Genomic DNA, 21,895 nt, shown 5'->3' with positions numbered 1-21,895 from the left:
GCGCCACCGTGCCAGCTGGTCGGCGTGGACTCGGTGGGCCGAGTGGTCTGTTTCCGTGCTGTGTCTCTGAAGTCGAAAGTTAAGTCTAACCCGCAGCTCTTTGCTCCACCATGTTTGTGTTGGAACATTTGGAGCCTTCGTACCTGCAACAGAGCGGAGACATTTACCAACCTGAACGCAACCTAGCGGGTCAAAATGCCAAAGAATCAGGCGGGAACTGGGCGGCACGGTGGCTTAGAGGTAGAGTCGCTGCCATACAACGTTTACAACACCGGAGACCCGGGTTCGATCCTGACTACGGGTGCTGTCTGTACGGAATTTTGACTCCTTCCCCACGACCGTGGTTTCCTCCCACACTCCAAAGATGTACAGGTTTGCAGGTTGATTGGCTTGGTACAAATGTATGTTGTCTGAAATAGGGTTTCGACCTGAAACGTTGCCTATTTCCTTCGCTCCATAGATGCTGCCTCACCGGCTGAGTTTCTCCAGCATTTCTGTCTACCTTTGATTTTCCAGCATCTGCAGTCCCTTCTCAAATATATTGTGCCTAGAGTGTGTAGGAGAGTGTTAAAGTGTGGGGATCGCTGGTCGGCGCGGACTCGATGGGCCGAAGGGCCTGTTTCCGCGCTATGTGTTTCAACTCTACTAAAAAGTGAGAACTTTAATGCCAGTAATCGAGATGAATAACACTCACCATCTTTTTCTTTGACTTGTTCATATTCACACTTTTTCAAAGGATGAATGAAACTTAATGAGACCTCATTAAAATCTTTGTCTAATATAATATGGCATGGGCAAGCTGATTGGCCTTTAATGTGCAAAATTACTTCTTCAGAGCCAGGTCCCATATTCTTTCAATTGAATTGTAATTAAAGTTAGATTCATGGAGATGTCTCTACTGTGTTCAATCCCACTTCACAGAGAGAGGGAAAAGTTAATTTAACTGGACATTTTATGCATTGAGCTGAGCTCATATATGTGATAGATCTATTTTCTGACCAGTATAAATCGTTTCAAAGAGAATGTAAGTAATTCCCCAGCTGACCAAGTAATGTGACCTGTGTAGGAAGGAACTGCAGATGCTGGTTTTACACTGAAGATGGACACAAAAAGCTGGAGTAACTCAGCGGGTCAGGCAGTGTCTCTGGAGAAAAGGAATAGGTGACTTTTCAGGTCGAGACCCTTCTGCAGACTGAGAATCAGGGGAAGAGAAACAAGAGATATATAAACAGTGACATAGAGTGCCTCAGAGGGCGGTGGAGGCAGGTTCTCTGGATGCTTTCAAGAGAGAGCTAGATAGGGCTCTTAAAGATAGCGGAGTCAGGGGATATGGGGAAAAGGCAGGAACGGGGTACTGATTGGGGATGATCACCCATGATCACATTGAATGACGGTGCTGGCTCGAAGGGCCGAATGGCCTACTCCTGCGCCTATTGTCTATTGTCTATTGTTTATTGTCTATTGAGAGATATAGTCAAGTCAAGTCAAGAGAGTTTATTGTCATGTGTCCCAGATAGGACAATGAAATTCTTGCTTGCTACAGCACAACAGAATATAGTTAGCATAAATACAGAACAGTTCAGTGTGTCTATATACCATAGACCATATATATACACACACACACATAAATAAACAGATAAAGTGCAATAGGCTGTTATAGTTCAGAGTTTGTTTGATGGCGAGTTTAATAGACTGATGACTGTGGGGAAGTAGCTGTTCCTGAACCTGGATGTACCAGATTTCAGGCTCCTGTACCTTCTACCTGATGGCAGCGGAGAGATGAGTGTGTGGCCAGGATGGTGATGGTCCTTGATGATGTTGGCTGCCTTTTTGAGGCAGCGACTGCGATAGATCCCTTCGATGGTGGGGAGTTCAGAGCTGATGATGGAACAAATAAATGAAAAATACGCAAACATAGAACAAATGAAATATAGAACAAATAAATGAAAGATGTGCAAAAAGTAACAGTGATAAAGGAAACAGGCCATTGGGTGAAAATAAGTTACAGACAATGAGATTCAACAAGCCGACTTTGAGACTAGCATGACAAGAAATTGCAGAGAGTTGTGTATGTAGCCCAGACCATCACACAGACCAACCTCCCTTCCATTGACTCCATCTACAGAACAATGTCTCAAGCACAATCCTGAGCAGCACAGGGGCTCCACAAGGAACTGTGCTGGCTCCATTCCTGTTCACCATCTACACAGCGGATTTCCAATACAACACCAACAGCTGCTTTTTGCAGAAATTTTCAGATGACACAGCTGTTGCCGGCCTCATCAAAGGGGGCAATGAGGAGGAGTATAGAGATACAATAAACAACTTTGTGGAGTGGAGTGCACACAATAACCTCCATCTCAACACCACAAAAACCAAGGAGATAGTTGTGGATTTCAGGAGGGGGAGGAGGAGGACTCAACCAACACCAATCACCATCAGGGGCACTGAGGTGGAGGTGGTCGCCAACCACAGGTACCTTGGTATGCAGCTTGACAGTGAGCTGGACTGGAAGAGTCATATGGAGGCGGTGTACAGGAAGGGACAAAGTCGACTGTATTTCTTAAGGAGGCTGAGGTCATTCAACATCTGCCAACCCCTGCTGTGCAGTGTCTACCATTCAGTGGTGGCCAGTGCTCTGTTTTTTGCTGTGGCCTGTTGGGGAGAAGGCGCCCGCATAGCGGACAAAAACAGACTGGACAAGCTGATCAGGAAGGCCGGCTCAGTGGTCGGGGCTGAGCAACTAACGGTCCAGCAGGTGGCAGAGGCCAGAACTCTGAACAAACTGGGTTTAATAATGACCAACCCCACTCACCCACTCCACGCCCTGAAGGTGATCAAGAGCAGCACCTTCAGTCAGAGACTGATTGCACCAATGTGCAAAACTGAGAGATATAGGAAGCCTTGTATACCAGCTGCTATAAGGTTTTACAATGCACAAAAATAACTTTGCAATTTTTTAGTATTCATTCATTGTATTTTAACTTATTAAGTATGGAAGTTATCTGAGGAAATGTGTGGTGTTATGTCTGTCTTGAAGCTGTTGTGGCACTGTAATTTCCTGTAAAGGATTATTAAAGGATCTATCTATCTATCTATCTATCTATCTACACCTCACGCTGCCTCGGCAAGGCCACCAGCAAAATCATGGACCAGTCTCACCCCGGTCACTCCCTCTTATCCCCTTTCTCATCAAGCAAGAGGTACAGAAGTGTGAAAACACACACCTCCTGATTCTGGGACAGTTTCTTCCCAGCTGTTATCAGGCAACTGAACCATGCTATCAACAAATCTACCCATCTACCCCTTTGGAGATCTTCAAACTATCCTTAATCGGGCTTTACTGGACTCTATCTTGCACTAAACGTTATTCCCTTTTACCCTGTATCTGTACACTGTGGACGGCTTGATTGTAATCATGTATACTCTTGCCGTTGACTGGATAGCAGTCAACAAATAAGCTTTTCACTGTACCTCGGTACATGTGAATATAATAAACAAACCCATCTAAACGTTTAGGAGAGAGGAAAGACCAGAAAAAGTAAGAACAATTGCATTTTAGGTTTATTTAAAAACAATCTCTGAATCATTTTTACACACAAAGGGTGGTGGGTGTATGGAACGAGCTGCCGTAGGAGGTAGTTGGGGCTGGGACTATCACAATGTTTAAGAAACATTTAGACAGGTACATGGATAGGGCAGGTTTAGAGGGATATGGGCTAATTGGAACAAGTTGGCTGGTGTGGGCGAGTTGGCCTGTTTCCACGCTGTAAGACTTTGACTATTGAAACCTGAAGAAACGAGAATCTGAGATAGACACAAAATTCTGGAATAACTCAGCGGGACAGGCAGCATCTCTGGAGAGAAGGAACGGGTGATGTTTCGGGTTGAGACCCTTCTTGAGACTTCCTTCTCTCCTGAGATGCTGCCTGTCCCACTGAGTTTCTCCGGCAATTTGTGTCTATCTTTGGTTTAAACCAGCATCTGCAGTTCCTACCTGCACGAAATGAGAGTCGACGTTAGCCAAAGTTAATTTCCTGCATTAAAGAGATAGTTTAGCCATCATTAGGATTTGTTTAGAAATATTTCGTATTTACTGCGCTCTTAAAGTGGTACTTGGACTGGAATGGTTTGAGTCACCCTCTTGCTCAGATTTTTTTCAGCCTCTGGAATTTTAAAAACACAGATGGTCCCCGATTTACGATGCTTCGACTTACGATATTTCGACTTTACGAAGGTGCAAACGCTGGCAGCGGCAGCAAGCCGTCCGGTCACGTGATCAAATCGTATTAAATACGTTTTCGACGGACGATATTTTCAATTTACGATGGGTTTATCGTAACATAACCCCATCGTGGGTTGAGGAGCAGCTGTAAGGCCTCAGTTAACCAGGGAGTTGTGGTCCACTGGGCGTCTAACACATCCATTGCATTGGCCCAGGAAGCAGAGTTTTTATGTTGTTGATTGTTCTGAGTTATTCAGAATACAGCCACTTGAGTTTCTTGTTCCTCTGAAGCACAAATACTGCCAAATCCTTTCCAGCTGCGAACCGATTTTGCATTGCATTTTTCAGAGCCTGTAGGCCAGTGTTGAATCACCACTCCAGAGAAAATCTGCTGCACTGCAGAACCTTAGAGATACAGTGTGATCTCGACCCGAAACGTCACCCATTCCTTCTCTCCAGAGATGCTGCCTGTCCCACTGAGCATTTTGTGTCTATCTTCGGTGGAAACAGGCCCTTCAGCCCACCCGGTCCGAGCAATCACCCTATTATACACACTAGGGACAATTTACAATTTTGCCTCCAAACCTGCGCATCTTTGGAGTGCGGGAGGAACCCTGAGCACCCGGAGAAAACCCACGCAGTCACAGGGAGAATGTAAAAAACTCCACAAAGACAGCACCCGACTTAGTTAGTTCAGTTTACTGCCACTTGTAGCAAGGTGCAGTGAAAAGCTTATGTTGCATGCTAACCACTCAGTAGTTGCAAGCGACCCATCCACAGTGTACAGATACATGATAACGGGAATAGCGTTTAGTGCACGATAAAGTCCGATCAAACATAGTCTGAGGGTCTCAAATGGTGTAGGTGGTAGCTCAGGACTGCTCTCTAGTTGTTGGTAGGATGATTCAGTTGCCTGATCTGCTTCTTCTTCTTCTTCTTGCATATGGCGTGCACAGCCTAAAATTGCCGGACAACTTGTTCTATTTGATCTTATATGATCGTGCACGCCGGGTCGATTGCATTCGTCGAAACAGGGCGGACCACGTGAAGGTTGCAATTGGCCTCAGTTGAACCGAGGTCAGAATCGAACCCTGGTCTCTACCGCTGTGCCACCGTATCGCCCATGGACGACATGGACTTGTCCAAGAGGTGGCCGTGGGAGATAAGGGTTGGTGTAGTCTTCGCAGATGGTGAGCCTGTAACCTAATGTGTTGTTTTTTCTGTCCCCACACTGTGCTTTGTTTTACAGAGGGGATGAACTGCATGAACAAGGATCACGGGTGCGCGCACATCTGCCGAGAGACTCCCAAGGGTGGTGTGGCCTGTGAATGCAGGCCTGGCTTTGAACTCGCCAAAAACCAGAGGGACTGCACATGTAGGTAGCTGTTGTGCTTGAGGCTCGTACATCGCAAGGATGTTGCCAGGACTCGCGGGTCTGAGCTGCAGTTAGAGGTTGAGCAGGCTGGGAGTCTATTCCCTAGAGCGCAGGAGGATGAGGGCTGATCTTATTGAGGTGTATAATATCATGAAAGGAATAGATCGGGTAGAGTCCCTTGTACAGAGAAGGGGAATCAAGGTCCAGAGGACACAGATTTAAGGTGAAGGGGAAAAGATTTAATAGGAATCGTGAGGGCTAACCTTTTCACACAAAGGGTGGTGGAGACAAGCTGCCCAAGGAGGTAGTTGAGGCAGGGTCTATCACAAAGTTTAAGAAACAGTTAGACAGATACATGGATAGGACAGGTTTGGAGGGATATGGGCTAAACACAGGCAGGTGGGACTAGTGTAGCTGGGACATGTTGGCCGTGGGATATGTTGGCCGGTGTGGGCAAGTTGGGTCGAATGGCCTGTGTCCACGTTGTATGACTCTTATGATCTGTTTTCAGATGTTCACCGTTTTTATCCTCCACGCGCTGACGCGATATTGTGTTACTGCAGCCCTTGCAACCAACTGCACTCCCGAATCTTTCTCCTCCATGCCTCTTCTTCACACAAAAGTCTACAGAGTGAATGGTTGCAAAACAAATAAATTGCTTTTGCAATTGAAACTTACAGGAAAGCGAAAGGCCTGGATGTGGAGAGGATGCGGGTAGCGTTGCTGCCTCACAGCGCCATGGAACCGGGTTCGATCCTGGCCACGGGTGCTTGTCTGTACGGAGTTTGTACCTTCACCCTGTGACAGCATGGGTTTTCTCCGGGTGCTCCAGTTTCCCAAAGACGTGCAAACTCCGTGCAGACGGCACCCGTAGTCAGAATCGAACCTGGGTCTAGTGCCGTGCCACCCTTCATTCACAATCACTCCCCACCATGAAAAACATTTGTTTAATGCCTCAGCCATTTCCTTGAGCAATGCGATTTTCTCATACCCCAACCAGTTTTACTGATACTATATTAATTCACATACTTACAAAAAGCATTGCTATCTCCTTTTTCTCTGTACAGAGTTTGTACATCCTCCCCTTGACATGCGTTTTTTTAACTTTTCATGCTGATATGTTTCGTAGCCTCTTTTCTCTCTCAACTAATTTGCAGGTATCTAATTTATAAAACACACCGTTGTATATAACACTTACTGCACATGTTTGACAGTACATTTCGACGGGTTTTGTAGAGAAGTACTCATTTCCAATGTCAAGTGTGTCGTCAGTGTTGAATGGTGGGGGAATGTTTATTTGTCTGCCGGAGGTTTGTCAACATTTCAAAATGCTCCATCTGAGAAGGAGGTGGAAGATGATTGTTAAATAATTTTCAGAACTTCAAAATCCTCGACGAAACTTTTCATGAGAATGATCCCAGCAATGATTGGGTTAACATATGATGCGGGTTTGACGGCACTGGGCCTGCACTCGCTGGAGTTTGGAAGGATGAGAGGGGGCCCAATTGAAACTTACCAAATAGCGAAAGGCTTGGATAGAGTGGATGTGGAGAGGATGTCTCTACAAGTGGGAGAGTCTAGGACCAGACCCATAGCCTCAGAATAACACACCTTGATAAAGGAGATGGGGAGGAATTTCTTTAGTCAGAGGGTGGAATTCATTGCCACAGATGGCTGTGGAAGCCGTGAATTGATATTTTAAAGGCGGAGATAGATAGATTCTTGATTAGTATGAGTGTCAGGGTGATGGGGAGAAGGCAGGAGAATGGGGTTGAGAGGGAAAGATAGATTGAATGGTAGAGTCTGGACAACAAAGTGGTGAGTTTATGCACGGCATGTGTACGCAATGAAGTAAAACCATTTCTTTGCAACTTCAGCAGAGTGCATGGTCAGAATGGATCAACAGGATGTTGTCGGTTCCTTTGGATCTACATTTAAGCACATGCTTATAGCGTAAACTAATGGGTGAAAGTTTTCACAAACTTAACTCTCAATAGTTTATTTCCAGCCGTGAGTTAGTTTGATTTTACTTGTGGAAAACCTAACTAACTGAACAAAGTCTCATCAGTTTTGTGACTACCTTTTAGACGGACTGGCCAGAACATTCCCAGGGGCAACAATTGGATGGTTGGGCAGGAATCGCTGCTTAAATGTGCATTTTAGAGTCATCGAGTCAAACAGCATGGGAACAGGCCCTTCGGCCCAACTTGCCCACGCCGACCAACATGTCCCATCTACGCTAGTCCCACCCGCCTGCGTTTGGCCCATATCCCTCGAAACCCGTCCTCTCCATGTACCTGTCCAAATTTTTCTGAAAGGTTGCAATAGTACCTGCCTCAACTACCTGCTCCGGCAGCTCGTTCTATACACCGACCACCTTTGGTGTAAAAAATAATGTTTTAAGGATAAAGTATGGAACCCTGGTCCCTGGCGCTGCGAGGCAGTAACTCTGCCGCTGTGCCACCGTGACTGCAAATCCCAAATCACTTTCTTTGACTGTAAAGGATTCGGGGCTGAAGACCACCTTTAGTTCAACAGCACTCAGACATTTATGTTCAATGGGGGCACAGAGAACGACACCACAAGAGCACCAGGCTTCATTAGGAGCAGCAGGAGGTTCCCATTAAATGCTACTAAAGCGGAGTCTACAGCCGGCACAGTCTCTCCTTTCCTTGTGCAAATAGAGCTTCTGACGTAAGGTCCAGACACTTTTCATAAATTCGACTTGTCGATGAAATCATAGCGGGCTCCCTCGAGGATTTGCAGCTGAGTATGAGCAGATCTTTGCGGCCCAACTAACTCGGTGTGGAGGTGAGTCTGTAACTGGTTCTCACCTGGCCCACGGCTAACGGTGGCCTGTTTCCTTTATCATCGTCACTTTCTTTGCATGTCTTTCATTCAGTTGTTCCACATCTCCTTCTATCGCCGTCTATATCTCTCGTTTCCCCTTTTCCCCTGACTCTCAGTCCCCACGTGAAACATCGCCTATTCCTTCTCTCCAGAAATGCTGTCTGACACGCTGAGTAAAGGGGCTGTCCCACTGTACGAGCTAATTCAAGAGTTCTCCCGAGTTTCCCCTGATTCGAACTCGGAGAATTACAGTAATAGCCGCTCGTAGGTACTCGGGGCTCTCGTGGACATTTTTCAACATGTTGAAAAATCAACATGTTGAAAAATCTTCACGAGTCTTCACGAGCTTACCGCGTTTCCCGAGTACCTGCTGTTAGCGTTACGAGCCGCTAAGAGACGTCCCAAGCTCCGACGTATCCGCTACGCATATTCTACGTGCTTACCACGAGTCTGATTTTTTTTTAAACTCGGGAGAGCACTTGAATTAGCTCGTACAGTGAGACAGCCCCTTTACTCCAGCTTTTTGTGTCTTAATTCGGTGTGGAGATGGTTAAAAAAAAAGATCATTAATGACACTAGAAATAAGGATAATATTCACTTATTGCAACGATGCTCCTGAGTTGAGAATATACAGTCTGGCAATAAAGTCACTGGAGCTCTGTCAACTGTTAGCTTCAGTTCGGCAAGAATTACTGGCAGTTCATTCAGTCATGAAATGAGAATCGTAGAAACATAGAAAAATAGGTGCAGGATTAGGCCATTCGGCCCTTGGAGCCAGCACCGCCATTCAATATGATCGTGGCTGATCATCTAAAATCAGTACCCAGTTCCAGCTTTTTCCCCATATCTCTTGATTCCTTTAGCCCCAAGAGCTAAATCTAACTCTCTATTGAAAAGATGCTGCCTGTCCCACCCAGTTACTCCAGTAGTTTGCGTCTATTTTTAGTTATTTATTTTTAGTTTAGTTTAGAGATATAGCGCGGAACAGGCCCTTCGGCCCACCGAGTCCGTGCCGACCAGCGATCCCAACACGCTAACACTATCTTACACACACCAGGAACAATTTACAAATGTAACCAAGCCAATTGAATTCTTTAATGGTTCCAATAGCATTTCAGCGCAGTTTGTAAGAATGGGAATATGTCATCTTGGCTAAGCAGTAACAGTCTGAGTCAGAAAATTATGTATTAAAGTCTCAATGTAGTGTTTGAGTACATAATCCAGCTTTTAACACCATTCTAGTGGAAAGGCGCAAATGGGTAAACTTACAACATTTCCATTATTACTGTGGACTTAAGAATGTGGACTTAAGAATGTATGATTAAACTTGTATGCTTAAAGTTTGAACTGTGTTATAAGTTCATAAGTGATAGGAGCAGAATTAGGCCATTCGGTCCATCAAGTCTACTCCGCCATTCAATCATGGCTGATCTACAATACAATACTATACCATTTATTTGTCATTTGAACCTCACATGAGGTTCAAACGAAATTTGGTTTCTACAGTGATACAAGAAAAGAACCAAGACACACACCAACACAATTTACACAAACATCCATCACAGTGAATCTCCTCCTCACTGTGATGGAAGGCAAAGTCTTGTCTCTCCCTCCTAACCCCATTCTCCTGCCTTCTCCCCATAACCCCTGACACCCGTTCTAATCGAGAATCTATCTATCTCTGCCTTAAAAATATCCACTGACTTGGCCTCCACAGCCCTCTGTGGCAATTAATTCCACAGATGCATCAACCTCGAACTAAAGAAATTCCTCCTCATCTCCTTCCAAAAGGAACGTCCTTTAGTTCTGAGGCTCTAACCTTTGGTCCTAGACTCTCCCACTAGTGGGAACATCCTCTCCACATCCACTCTATCCCAGCCTGTTATGCCTTTATATTCTGGTATTCACTGCTCCCTATTAACCACGCATGTTTGAATCATTATAGTCTAACATCACCTGTACAATGTCTAGAGTCACGTTTCTGTGAATCCATTGGTTCAGAATGATATGTCTATACATGAAATTAGTTATCTTGAGGGTTGATATACATATTATTCTGGAGCGAAATGTAACCTGTTAATATTTGCTAGACAAAAGGTGACTAGCTATTTAGTAAATGGCGATGAAGAACATTTCATCTGTGTGATAGACACAAAATGCATCCACACCAATGATTTGGATGAGAACGTACATGGCATGATTAGCAAGGTTTCAGATGACACAAAAGGGGTTGGTATCGAAGATAGTGGAGATGGTTGTTGTCATAAATTGCAGCAGGATCTTGATCGATTGGCCGAGGAATGGCTGATGGAATTTAACACAGAGAAATGTGAGGTGTTGCATTTTGGAACGTCTAACATGGGCAGGACCTAAACAGCGAATGGCAGGGCTCTGGGGAGTGTTGTCGGGTGGAGGGTTCTTGGAGTACAGGTGCAGAAGGCTGTGGAGGCCAAGTCAATGGATATTTTTAAGGCAGAGGTCGATAGGTTCTCGATTAGAACGGGCGTGTGGGGTCATGGGGAGAAGGCAGGAGAATGGAGTTAGGAGGGAGAGATAGATCAGCCATGATTGAATGGCGGTGTAGACTTGATGGGCCGAATGTAATTCTGCTCCTATCACTTATGAACTCATGAACCACATAGTTCCTTGAAAGTGCCGTCACAGATAGACGGGGTGGTCAAGAAGGCTTTCGGCACATTGTCATTCGTCAAGTGGCCGATGAAGGAAATCACCTCTGGACGGATGGGCCCCGTTTCCACGCTGTATGACTCTGCGGCGCGATAATGAACCGAAAGAACTGAAGATGTGAAATGAACAGTGGAAATGTGGCGTTTGAGTGTTTTCACCCATTTTGGCTTGTACTTTCTGCGAAACAGTAACCTGTAACTACGGAAACGGGGGCTGCCAACATACGTGCGATGACCTGGACAGCGGACCCGTGTGCGGCTGCCACCAGAAGTACGCCCTTCACTCTGATGGGAAGACGTGCATCGGTAAGTGACGGCATTGCATGCAACGAAGATACCGCTGCTCGAACAACGTGATCTGACCAAAGGCGATCTGCCCTCCAGATTAAACGCCGCTTAGTTTACATTACCTGCTCCCCTGGCCGAATGCAAAAATTATCATCATTCTGCTGCATTTCCATTTGAATCCGACTAACAATCCACTCCGGCTAATCCACATTTTCCCCGCTAAACTCCAAACTCTAAATAATGGATTGTGGCAAAGTTAACGCATCTCATAGCTGTCAGGCAAGGGGAGGAAAGTTTAATGGGGAAAGTTGACCTTGGGTTTAGGGTGCGGGGGGGGGGGAACAAGATTTAATAAGATCCTGAGGGGTAACTGGGTGCATGGAACGAGCTGCCGATGAAGGTAGTTGAGGCAAAGTTTCAGAAACATTTGGAGAGGTACATGGATAAGGACAGGTTTAGAGGGATATGGACCAAATGCAGGCAGGTGGGACCAAAAGAGGCTTTCAGATGGGCACGTGGAAGTGCAGGGAATGGGCGGACATGTGTAGATGGGACAAGTGTAGATGGGACGTGTTGGTCGGTGTGTGGGCAAGTTGGGCCCCAAGGGCCTGTTTCCACGCTGTTTCACTCTTATGTGGGGACAATTATTTTCAAACACAGAGGGTGGTTGGGGCCTGGAACACATTGCCTGGGGTGGTGGTGGAGGCAGATACGATAGTGGCGTTTAAGAGGCTTTCAGATGGGCACTTGGAAGTGCAGGGAATGGGCGGACATGGATCATGTGTGGGCCGATGAGATCAGTTTAACTAGGCATCACGTTCAGCACAAACATTGTGGGCCGAAGGGCCCGTTCCTGTGCTGTACTGTTGTGTTCTCTTCATAAACCTGCAAAAGGATGTGCCCACCAGTCCTGCTCCTCGTCAACAGAAAGGTTGCTCGAATGCTGGAAGTGCTTCATCTTGTGCAACCAAAGCAGGTAGAAATCTTCCATGTTGCAACACATTTTTCCTGAAGAAGTCTCATTCACGTAATGTACATGTGTGAGCTCTCTGTATAAAGCCAATGCGACACAAGGCTCACTGGGGTTTATCTAAACCAAGTCTTCCTCACAAGGGGTGATTGGCGTGTACGTGCATTTAGGAGTCACATCCAACCTGCTTCGAGTGAAGAGTTGCAGGTTGAATGTCCAGGTGTACATTTTGGTTTGAGTTCACTCACAGAGCCGGTGTTAGGACACTTGGAAGCACTGCTCCAAACCGCACTGAGGCACGAAGTTGGGGGTGGGAGGGTGAGTTTGTGAACTTTGTCCAACTGGGTGTGGCCTTCAGAAGAGCAGGCAGGCCAATGGACCTTTAGAAAGGAGACAAGGAGGGATTTCTTCAGTCAGAGGCTGTTGAATCTGTGGAATTCATTGTTGCAGACGGCTGTGGAGGCCAAGTCATTAGGTATCTTTAATTGACAGATTATTGATTAGTACGGGTGTCAGGTGATAAGGGGAGATGGCAGGAGAATTGGGCTGAGAGGGAAAGATAGACGAGCCATGATTGAATGGCGGAATAGACTCGATGGACCGAATGGATAGTTTTGCAGATGCCAGAACAAAATGTAAATGGTCGGAAAAGCCAAACAGTACGTGCCAGCAAGGGTCGGAGGTGAACTAAAATGTCCTGATTACTGACAAACAGGAGACTAGGTGTGAGGATGAGAGATATGCTGTTACGTGAGTCAAGGGCAGTGCCATTGGGAATGAATTGCATATTTATATCAGCAATTTATTTGTTTGAAGTTATGATTTTGCCATACGATGTCTTAACACGTTAACACCAGAAAACCCACTTACCGCTCACTGCAAGAGGTTTGGCGTGTGCTTTAATAATAATAAGTGCCTGATGTCAAGGTATGTTGAGGTTTAACTAGATTTCGCTGTTCAACCCTGTAATTGTTTCGAAACCCTTCCTCCTGCTGCTCGCCTGTTTTCCTGAAATTAACATTAAATCTTCTCACGTGCTTTTATTTCTGGAACATTTAACCACCGTTGCATGCACGGCCTAACAGGCAACAGTCTCAAATCCAAAGAAATCATTTTTGTTCGAGACGGTGAAGCGCTTTCCTGCGCGCTTCCATGCTTTAAACTTGATCCAATGGCACACTTTCAAAGGCAAATCTTAGTGGTGTCAAACCGAAAAACGGCGCGAAATTTGCCGAAGGTAAGTTTTTTTGTTTTTTTTGTGCTTGATTTTATATCTGTCATCGAGTATGTGCGTACGTCATCTATCCAACTCGGCTGGTTTGTGTCGCACAAGCTTTAAAGATAGCTCTCATGTGGGTGCTCTACTGACAGTCTTTTAACAGAAGAATATTCGGCATGCTACTTCATCCCTTGTTTATAACCTCCTCTGATATTTTTGCGTCTGCTTGCAATAATCTTAACGTTCAAGATGCGGCTCCTCTGAGCAAAGTTGCCGGAGAAAGAATAGAATGTGGTATTTTGATAAAATACACATTCCCCATGGGCTTGCCTTCCCCAATCCTCCTTGGTTTCCACAGAAGCTTGAATCTTTCTCTACATGTTCTGAGATAACACCAGTCAGCAAACGCTGACAAACTCACTGGTTACTGCTCCTTGGTCCTCCGATCCATGTTACTTTAACTGCCTGTGTCAACCTCTCTATATTTAGCCCTCCTTTAGGAAAAAAAAACCTCTATCTCCTCTGCTCTCTGGTGATGGTTTCCTGAGTGCCTGTCTTGTCTGAGTATTGTTGATTTTGATATAAGTGATTATTTTTTTAACAAAACAAAAAAAAACTTTTATTAAAACAAAATAAAAACGACAAAAAAGCCTCTATTGCAGCCTGATCCCACAGAGAAACTGTGTGTGTGTGTGTGTGTGTGTGTTTAAATATATATATACAAATATATATTTAAAAAAAATATATATATATGTATGGTAAACAATAAAAAATCTTGTTAAACCATACCGTGGTGCCACAGAAACACGTTCCCCCAACATTTCCAACTCCTTATTTGCCGTCTGACGTGATGTGAACTTGACATCAGTGAAGGATTGCAAATATCTATAACTATAGCTTAACTGTAGCTGTCTGGATTGTTTTGTCATAAAGCCTTGCCTATTCATGGTTTGCCTCTCTCCTGTTCTCGTTGCATTTGCTGCATGTGTCAGTACTAGAGCAACATCATTGTCACCACTGCCTCTCTCTTCATCCCACCTCCATCCTCCCCACCCCACTCAAGCTGACTGTTCCTCCCCCCAAACTGCTGGGAGGGAACTTGTTTAAACCACCTCATCTCCCCGTGTCTGACTTTCAACTACTCTTAATGCAATTAATAAATCTAATCCAATTCCAATTTATACTCCAATGATGTGTGAGTGTTGTTCGCTTTCCCTCCCACATATTCCCTCTCTCCCTTCCTCTCTCTCTCTCTCTCTCTCTCTCTCTTTCTCTCTCAGTCTCGCTCTCTGTCTCTCTCAATCTCTCTGTCTCAGTCTAGCTCAGTCTCTCTCCGCTCTCTCCTTTCTATCTCCTCTTTCCGCCTCTCCTCCTCTCTTTCCTCTCTCCCTTTTCTCCCCTTCTCCCACACCTCTGTCTCATTCTCCCTCTGTCTCTCTTTCCCCCACTCTCCCTGTCTCTCTTTCCCCCACTCTCTCCCACTCTCTCTCCCCCGCTCGTTCTCTCCCCCAATTCTCTCTGCCACACTCTCTCTCTCCCACTCTCTCTCCCCCTCTCTTTCTTTAACCCCCTCTCTTTCTTTCACCCCCCCTCTCTCCTCCACTCTCTCTCTCTCTCTCTCTGACCCTTGCACATGAACAAGAGACTAACACTAATGGCTGTATCGCTACGTGTTCATGTACTGACTCCTACTGACCGTGCATGGCCATACTGTTTGGAACATTGTTTCTCGTCCTGACCGTTTGGCCAGTGGTGCCGTGTTCCACAGACAAGCAGGCAACCAGCACTGCCCAACCCACCTTACCTGTATGCATGCGGACTGGCCCCTCCACCTCCCACCACCTCCCACCACCTCCCTCTCACCATTCTGTGTTTCTGCGGAAGATTATGGTCTTCCCTTATCCACCCATCACCGGCTTCTTCACTTCTGTTCTCTGGGCCTCTGGACCTCTGTCCTTCCAAGGTGCTCTTCTTGTTCACCATTATAAATCATGAACTCTCTTTTTTTTCATTGTTACCCATTAGCTCACGATGAGTCCGGTCGAGGAATCGCTCATTTTTTACCTTCCCTTCCATTTCCACTTCTTCTCCACTTAGCGTCCTGGTGGAAAACAAATCCTTCTCTCTTCTCTCCGACCTTCTGGCTGGAGGTCATGTGCCTTTGGTCGGGTGCGGTAGCCTCAAGAATCCATCGTCTCCATCTATGTGTTTTCTCTCGCTTCCCCCCCAGGATTAACACTCTCTAACAAAAGATGGGCGATTACCTGGCTGGCTTCTTGAGCTTGTGCTTTCTTCGTTGGTTTGGTGGGTCGACACCACGGAGCCGTGGTGGGCGGCACAGAGAGATTGGGCTCCTGGTTAATCAACTGCTCCATGTTTGTCCCCTTTTTACTTGTGTTTTAGAGGAGGATGAGGCTGCAATTGAGAGCTCAGAGTTCAATACCATGTCAGTAACTGATGTGGACAAGCGGGTGAAACGGCGACTACATATGGGTAAACCTTTACTTCCACTTCCTTTGTTGTGCTGCCGCTTGTGTCTGTTTATATATATATATATATTGAAACATATATATAAATATATTTTTTTCCTTCGTGCCAAGGTCACAAATTAAAAAGGTTTCTCATCTCCGCCCGCACTCGACTAAAGCGGCTCAAATAATGTCCCCGTTGCCCCAGGTACGGCTCAGGGCGGCACGGTGGCGCGGCGGTACAGTCACCGCCTCACAGCGTCGGAGACCCAGGTTCGGTCCCGACCATGGTCGCTAGTCTGTGCGGAGTTTGCACGCTCTCCCCATGACCACCGAGGCTTTTCCGGGCGCTCCTATGTTTCCTCCCACGCTCCAAAGATGCGCTGGTCTGTAGGCTGATTGGTGTTTGCAAATTGTAAATTGTCCCCTGTGTGTAAGATGGTGCTTGTTGGCACAGACTCGGTGGGCCGAATGGCCAGTTTTCATGCTGTACGTATCTCTAAAGTGAAGTACTTAGCCATTGTGACTTGCCTTAATAATTGCCCCTCGTGTGTAGGATGGGACTAGTGTACAGGTGATCGCTGGTCGGTGTGGATTCGGCGGGCCCCAGGACCTGTTTCCACGCAGTATCTCAAAACTAAACTAAAACAAATAAAGATGCTAATCATTGGAACAAATTCTGCCTTAAATTTTCTTTTCGAGTTTAGAGATACAGTGTAGAAACAGGCCCTTCAGCCCGTCGAGTCCACGCCGTACCGTCAATCGATCACCCGTACACCAGTTCCATGGTATCCCACTTTCACATCCACTCCCGACACACCAGGGGCAATTTTCCGAAGCCAATTAACCCACAAACCTGTACGGTTCTTTGGAATGTGGGAGGAAACCGGAGCACCCGGAGAAATCCCACGCGGTCACAGGGAGAACGTACAAACACCACACAGACCCGAGGTCTCTGGCGCTGTGAGGCAGCAGCTCTACCGCTGAGCTACGGTGCCATCCAATTTGTTACTTCCCATCCCGAATACAAAACAGAAAGTTGGGTCAGAGGGCAGTGACGAGTTGGAAACATGGAATCTGTACTTTTATACGCCGTTCAACTTTATTTCCAGTATTTCTTTCGTGGGATGATAAATTGGTGTAGTTTGTGGCTTCCTTTCCGAAAATCACAATCTCACATTTCTGTTATAGCTGAAACTTACTTGCTTGCTTTGAATTTGAGCCTCAAGGCTCAGAGGAGCTTGTGCTTTACTGACCAGGTAAAGGACAGAGTCAAGGTGAAACCCAGGTAGATGTGGACATAATGTGGCCATTGATGTCACTTTAGACAATGAAGTCCTTGACCCCAAATTCAGCCTATCAAACAATAACATTGATATGCAGCCCCTTATCATAAAGTCAAATGGGCCTGACACCCCCTCATTGCAAATTTGATCATGTCCTTAACCAGTCAGTCGAGCGGTTATTTTTAATTTTTGCATTTGAAAAGATACACTTTCCAGAAATGCCAGTTTCCGTAACCTGAGTCTTAATATTCTTTTTTTTTCTCTGCGATCAAATATTCACAAGCCACAACAAACCAAGTCTTTGCATGTCGCTTTGTTCTTCCTCGGCTCTCTTCCCAGCGCAGATGCTTTCGTCACGTTCAAGGTGCGGAATTCGATGAATCGACGAGGCGTTTTCCACTGACCCGCAACTGAAAACGCAATTGAGATATCTCTCTCAGGCACTGGAGTTGTGCTTCAGTTCGTGCCTTGAAGTGAAACTATAGATCGGAGTATAGACACAAAGTGCCGGAGTAACTCGGCGGGTCGGGCAGCATCTCAGGAGAAAAGGAGTAGGTGACGTTTCAGACTGAAGAAGGGTCTCGACCTGTAACGTCACCTGTCCCTTCTCTCCAGGGACGATGCCTGACCCGCCGAGTTACTCCAGCATTTTGCGTCTACCTTCTGTGTAAACCAGCACCTGCAGTTCCTTCCTGCAGATTTGAATATTTGTTGGGTTTCTTTGTTCCACCAACAACCTTGCTTCAGTAGCCTGGTGGACAATTGAAATCCAGAGTGTTGGTGAATTTTAAATCATGGACTATTTTAAATCTTATTTGTTCTGGTCACAGATCTGGATAACAATTATTTGGACTATCACCATCCTGGCATTGATAATAATCACTCTGTTCCGCAGGGGTTATGAGATTCTCTAAAAAAAAAAACGACAAAATTGAGGATTGAATCTCAATAGTTTTAAAGAGACACAGTTACAGCACGGAACCAGGCCCTTCGGCCCAACGAGTCCGTGCTGACCAGCGATCCCCGCACACCAGCACCGCCATACACACACACACTAGGGACAATTTACAATTTTACCAAAGCCATTGAACCTACTAAGCTGTACTTTTTACTTTTTAAAAAATTTATTTTTAAACTTTTTTAAAATTAATATTTTTATTAGAAGCAGTTTACAGTAGTATAAACCGCGGCATATGACAAAATACATTTATTGTACCTCTTCCATTTTAATTTTGACAAAAATGAAATAGAAAAAGAGAGATAAGAGCAAGAAAGAGAGAAAGTGATAGATAGTGAATGTGTAAAAATAGAACCCCTAAACTACCAAAGAGTGAAGTCACAAAGTGAGTAAAAACTTTAAAAAAATAAAAAGACAAAAACGAAAAATAGTTTTAAAAAAAGACCAAAATGTGTTGATATACCTGCTTCATTTCTCACCACACCCATCACCCTGTCCGTAAATCGGTTTAATTCCAAAGTTGTGTTGCACCATACTATCCTTGTAATGAATCAATGAAAGGAGACCATATCTTTGAAAATTGCTCTGATTTTCCTGCTAGGACGAGTCTCATATCTTCAAGATGTAGCGTCTCAGACATAGCTGTACGTCTTTGAGGGTGGGAAGAAACCGGAGCACCCGGAGGATACCCACGTAGGTCACGGGGCAGAATGTACAGACAAGCACCCGTAGTCAGGATCGAACCGGGGCCTCTGGCGCGGTGCTGTGAGGCAGCTACTCTACCGCTGCCTCACCCCTATATTTGTAACTTTGTCAGCACCAAAAACATGGTAACTTGTGTACTGTCCAGGTTAGGTCTGCTGTATGATTCTATCAGGTTGTATACAAAGGAAGCATTTTGCTGTACCTCGGAACATGTGACAATATCATCATCATCATCATCATCATCATCAAACGTTGACCATGTTGTCTTCAGTGAGAACAGAAGCCATAGACTGCAGGAAGATGCAGACAAAATGTGTAGGAAGGAACTGCAGATGCTGGTTTAAACTGAAGATAGACAGGCAGCATCTCTGGAGAGAAGGAGTGGGCGATGTTTCGGGTCGGGACCCTTCTTCAGACTGAAGAATCTGTCCACGATCACTATCCATGTTGCCTGATCTACTGAGTTACTCCAGCACTTTGTGTCTTTCTTTGGTATGCACCAGTATCTGCAGTTCCTTGTATTACATTTAGTTCAATGAGATGGTGATGAAGCCATGCGGGACACTTTTCTTTATTAGCTGAGGCACTGAATATAGATGATGCTAAAACTGTGTGCAATGTTGGGCACACCACAGCTTGAGTTCTGCACACAAGTTCTGATCACTATATTATTGTACATGAAAGATGCAACTGCTCTGGAGGAAGGCAGAGGGGTTTTAGTGACTGGAATATTTTAGCCATGAGCATAGATTGGAAGAGTTTAATTTAGTTTAGAGAAACAGCGAGGAAGTAGGCCCTTCGGCCCACCGAGTCTGCACCGACCAGGGATCCCCGCACACCAACACTGTCATACACACACTAAGGACATTTTATGGAAGCCAATTAACCTACAAACCAGTATGTCTTTGGAGGGTGGGTGGAAACCGGAGCTCCTGGAGAAAACATGGAATTTGTTCCTTCTCCCTGTGACCCGCGTGGGTTTTCTCCAGCTTCTCCGGCTTCCTCCCACACTCCAAAGATGTACAGGTTTGTAGGTTAATTGGCTTTGGGTAAAAAGTGGCTTCTGTGAAAATTGCACATAAAGTGTGCAGGATAGTGCTAGTTTAGTTTAGTTTAGAGATGCAGCGTGGAAACAGGCCCTTCGGCCCACCGGGTCCACGCCGACCAGCGATCCCCGCACATAGCACAATCCTACACCCACCAGGGACAATTTTTACATTCACCAAGCCAATTAACCTACAAACCTGGACGTCTTTGGCGTGTGGGAGGAAACCGAAGATCTCGGAGAAAACCCACGCAGAAAACCCACGCAGGGAGAACGTACAAACTCCGTACAGACAGCACCCGTAGTCAGGATCGAACCCGGGTCTCTGGCGCTGCATTCGCTGTAAGGCAGCAACTCTACCGCTGTACGACCGCGACTGTCCAAGTGTACAGGGATCGCTGGTCAGCGCACACTAGGTGTGCCGAAGGGCCTGTTTCCATGCTGTATCTCTGCACTAAACTAAACCTAAACTAACCTGTAGATTGTGGCCAATGTCTTGTTTGCTGCATTCCTAACTGCTGTAGATCAATACCAGACAGCACAGTATCAAGTTTTGCCATTGCCTTTTATTGTTCCCAATGGAGTAAAAGTATTTATTAAAAAAGCCCAGAATATGGCAGAAACAAAGTCAGACGAATCCCAAATGACAGCAGACATTGTCCCTCAAACCCCTTCCTCGAGAGCACCCTTCACTTTTCAATGAGCTCATCCTGTTGAAACTGAACCGTGGCAAGCAGGAAGATGAGGGCTAATCACACAGAGGTGTACAAAATCATTAGAGGAATGGATCGGGTAGACGCACGGAGTCTTTTGCCCCGAGTGGAACCAAAAACCAGAGGACTTAAGTTTAAGGTGTGGGAGGAAGGATTTAATAGGAACCTGAGGGGGTAACTTTTTCACACAAAGGGTGATGGGTGCATTGAACGAGCTGCCGGAAGAGGTAGTTGAGGCAGGTACATTGAGGCAGGTATATGGACAGGACAGGCTCAGAGGGATATGATCCAAATGGAGGCAGTTGTGCCAGTGTAGACGGGACAAGTTGGGCGTCATGAGCAAGTATGCAGAAGGGCATGTTTACATATCACACTTATGATTCTATTTCTTGATGCACAACAAAAAAATTGCTTTAGCATTAGTTTAGAAATATAGCGTGGAAAAAAGACCCTTCGGCCCATTCAGTCCATGCAGACCATTGCTCACCCATACATTGCACACTGGGGCAATTTACAGATGCCAATTAACCTACAAACCTGCACGTCTTCGGAGTGTGGGAGGGAAACCGGAGCACCCTGGAGAAAACCCACGCGGTCACAGGGAGAACGTACAAACTCCACACAGACAGTACCCGAGGTCAGGATCGAACCCGGGTCTCTGGCGCTGTGAGGCAGCAACTCTACCGCAGCGCCACCATCATCTTTCATGGCTTAAGCTGGTATTTCCTCCCCAAAAGCACCAACTTTGTTGCCCCATTGTTGGTCCACAAAAAGAATTACTGGAGTTCCTCGCGTAGAGAAATATTGATGTCGGCTTTGGAAATGCATGATATAGTTTCACATGGAGCGATTGGAGGCAAGTCACTGGTGATTTTTAGCTGCTGCAGTCGTTTGAACATATTAGGTATGTCAGACAAATGAAACACTTTCAAAATGCCGATGCAGGTAGATTGACCCAATAGATAGGCACAAAGTTCTGGAGTAACTCAGCGGGTCAGACAGCATCTCTGGAGAAAAGGAATAGGTGTTGTGTCGGGTCGAGTCCCTTCTTCAGTCTCGACCCGCAACGTCACCCACTCCTTCTCTCCAGAGATGCTGCCTGACCC

The 21,895-nt window shown here is 45.8% G+C and overlaps 1 protein-coding gene across 5 annotated transcripts in view; it reads left to right on the top strand.

Annotated features, from left to right (window-relative positions):
• Window positions 1-21,895, top strand: part of scube1 (signal peptide, CUB domain and EGF like domain containing 1) — a 199,247-nt gene that overhangs the window by 96,065 nt on the left and 81,287 nt on the right. For 2 of the 5 annotated variants that reach the window (XM_033037603.1, XM_033037607.1), the window contains exons 5-7: window positions 5,475-5,600; window positions 11,327-11,443; window positions 16,018-16,107. In XM_033037603.1, coding sequence (XP_032893494.1) covers window positions 5,475-5,600; window positions 11,327-11,443; window positions 16,018-16,107 — 333 coding nt within the window. The remainder of the gene's footprint in view (window positions 1-5,474; window positions 5,601-11,326; window positions 11,444-16,017; window positions 16,108-21,895) is intronic. The other 3 variants (XM_033037606.1, XM_033037604.1, XM_033037605.1) reach the window with 2 other exon arrangements.

The sequence above is a fragment of the Amblyraja radiata genome, chromosome 19 (genome assembly GCF_010909765.2).
Source record: "Amblyraja radiata isolate CabotCenter1 chromosome 19, sAmbRad1.1.pri, whole genome shotgun sequence".
NCBI lineage: Eukaryota > Metazoa > Chordata > Chondrichthyes > Rajiformes > Rajidae > Amblyraja > Amblyraja radiata.
This window is presented reverse-complemented; position numbering and strand designations above follow the sequence as displayed.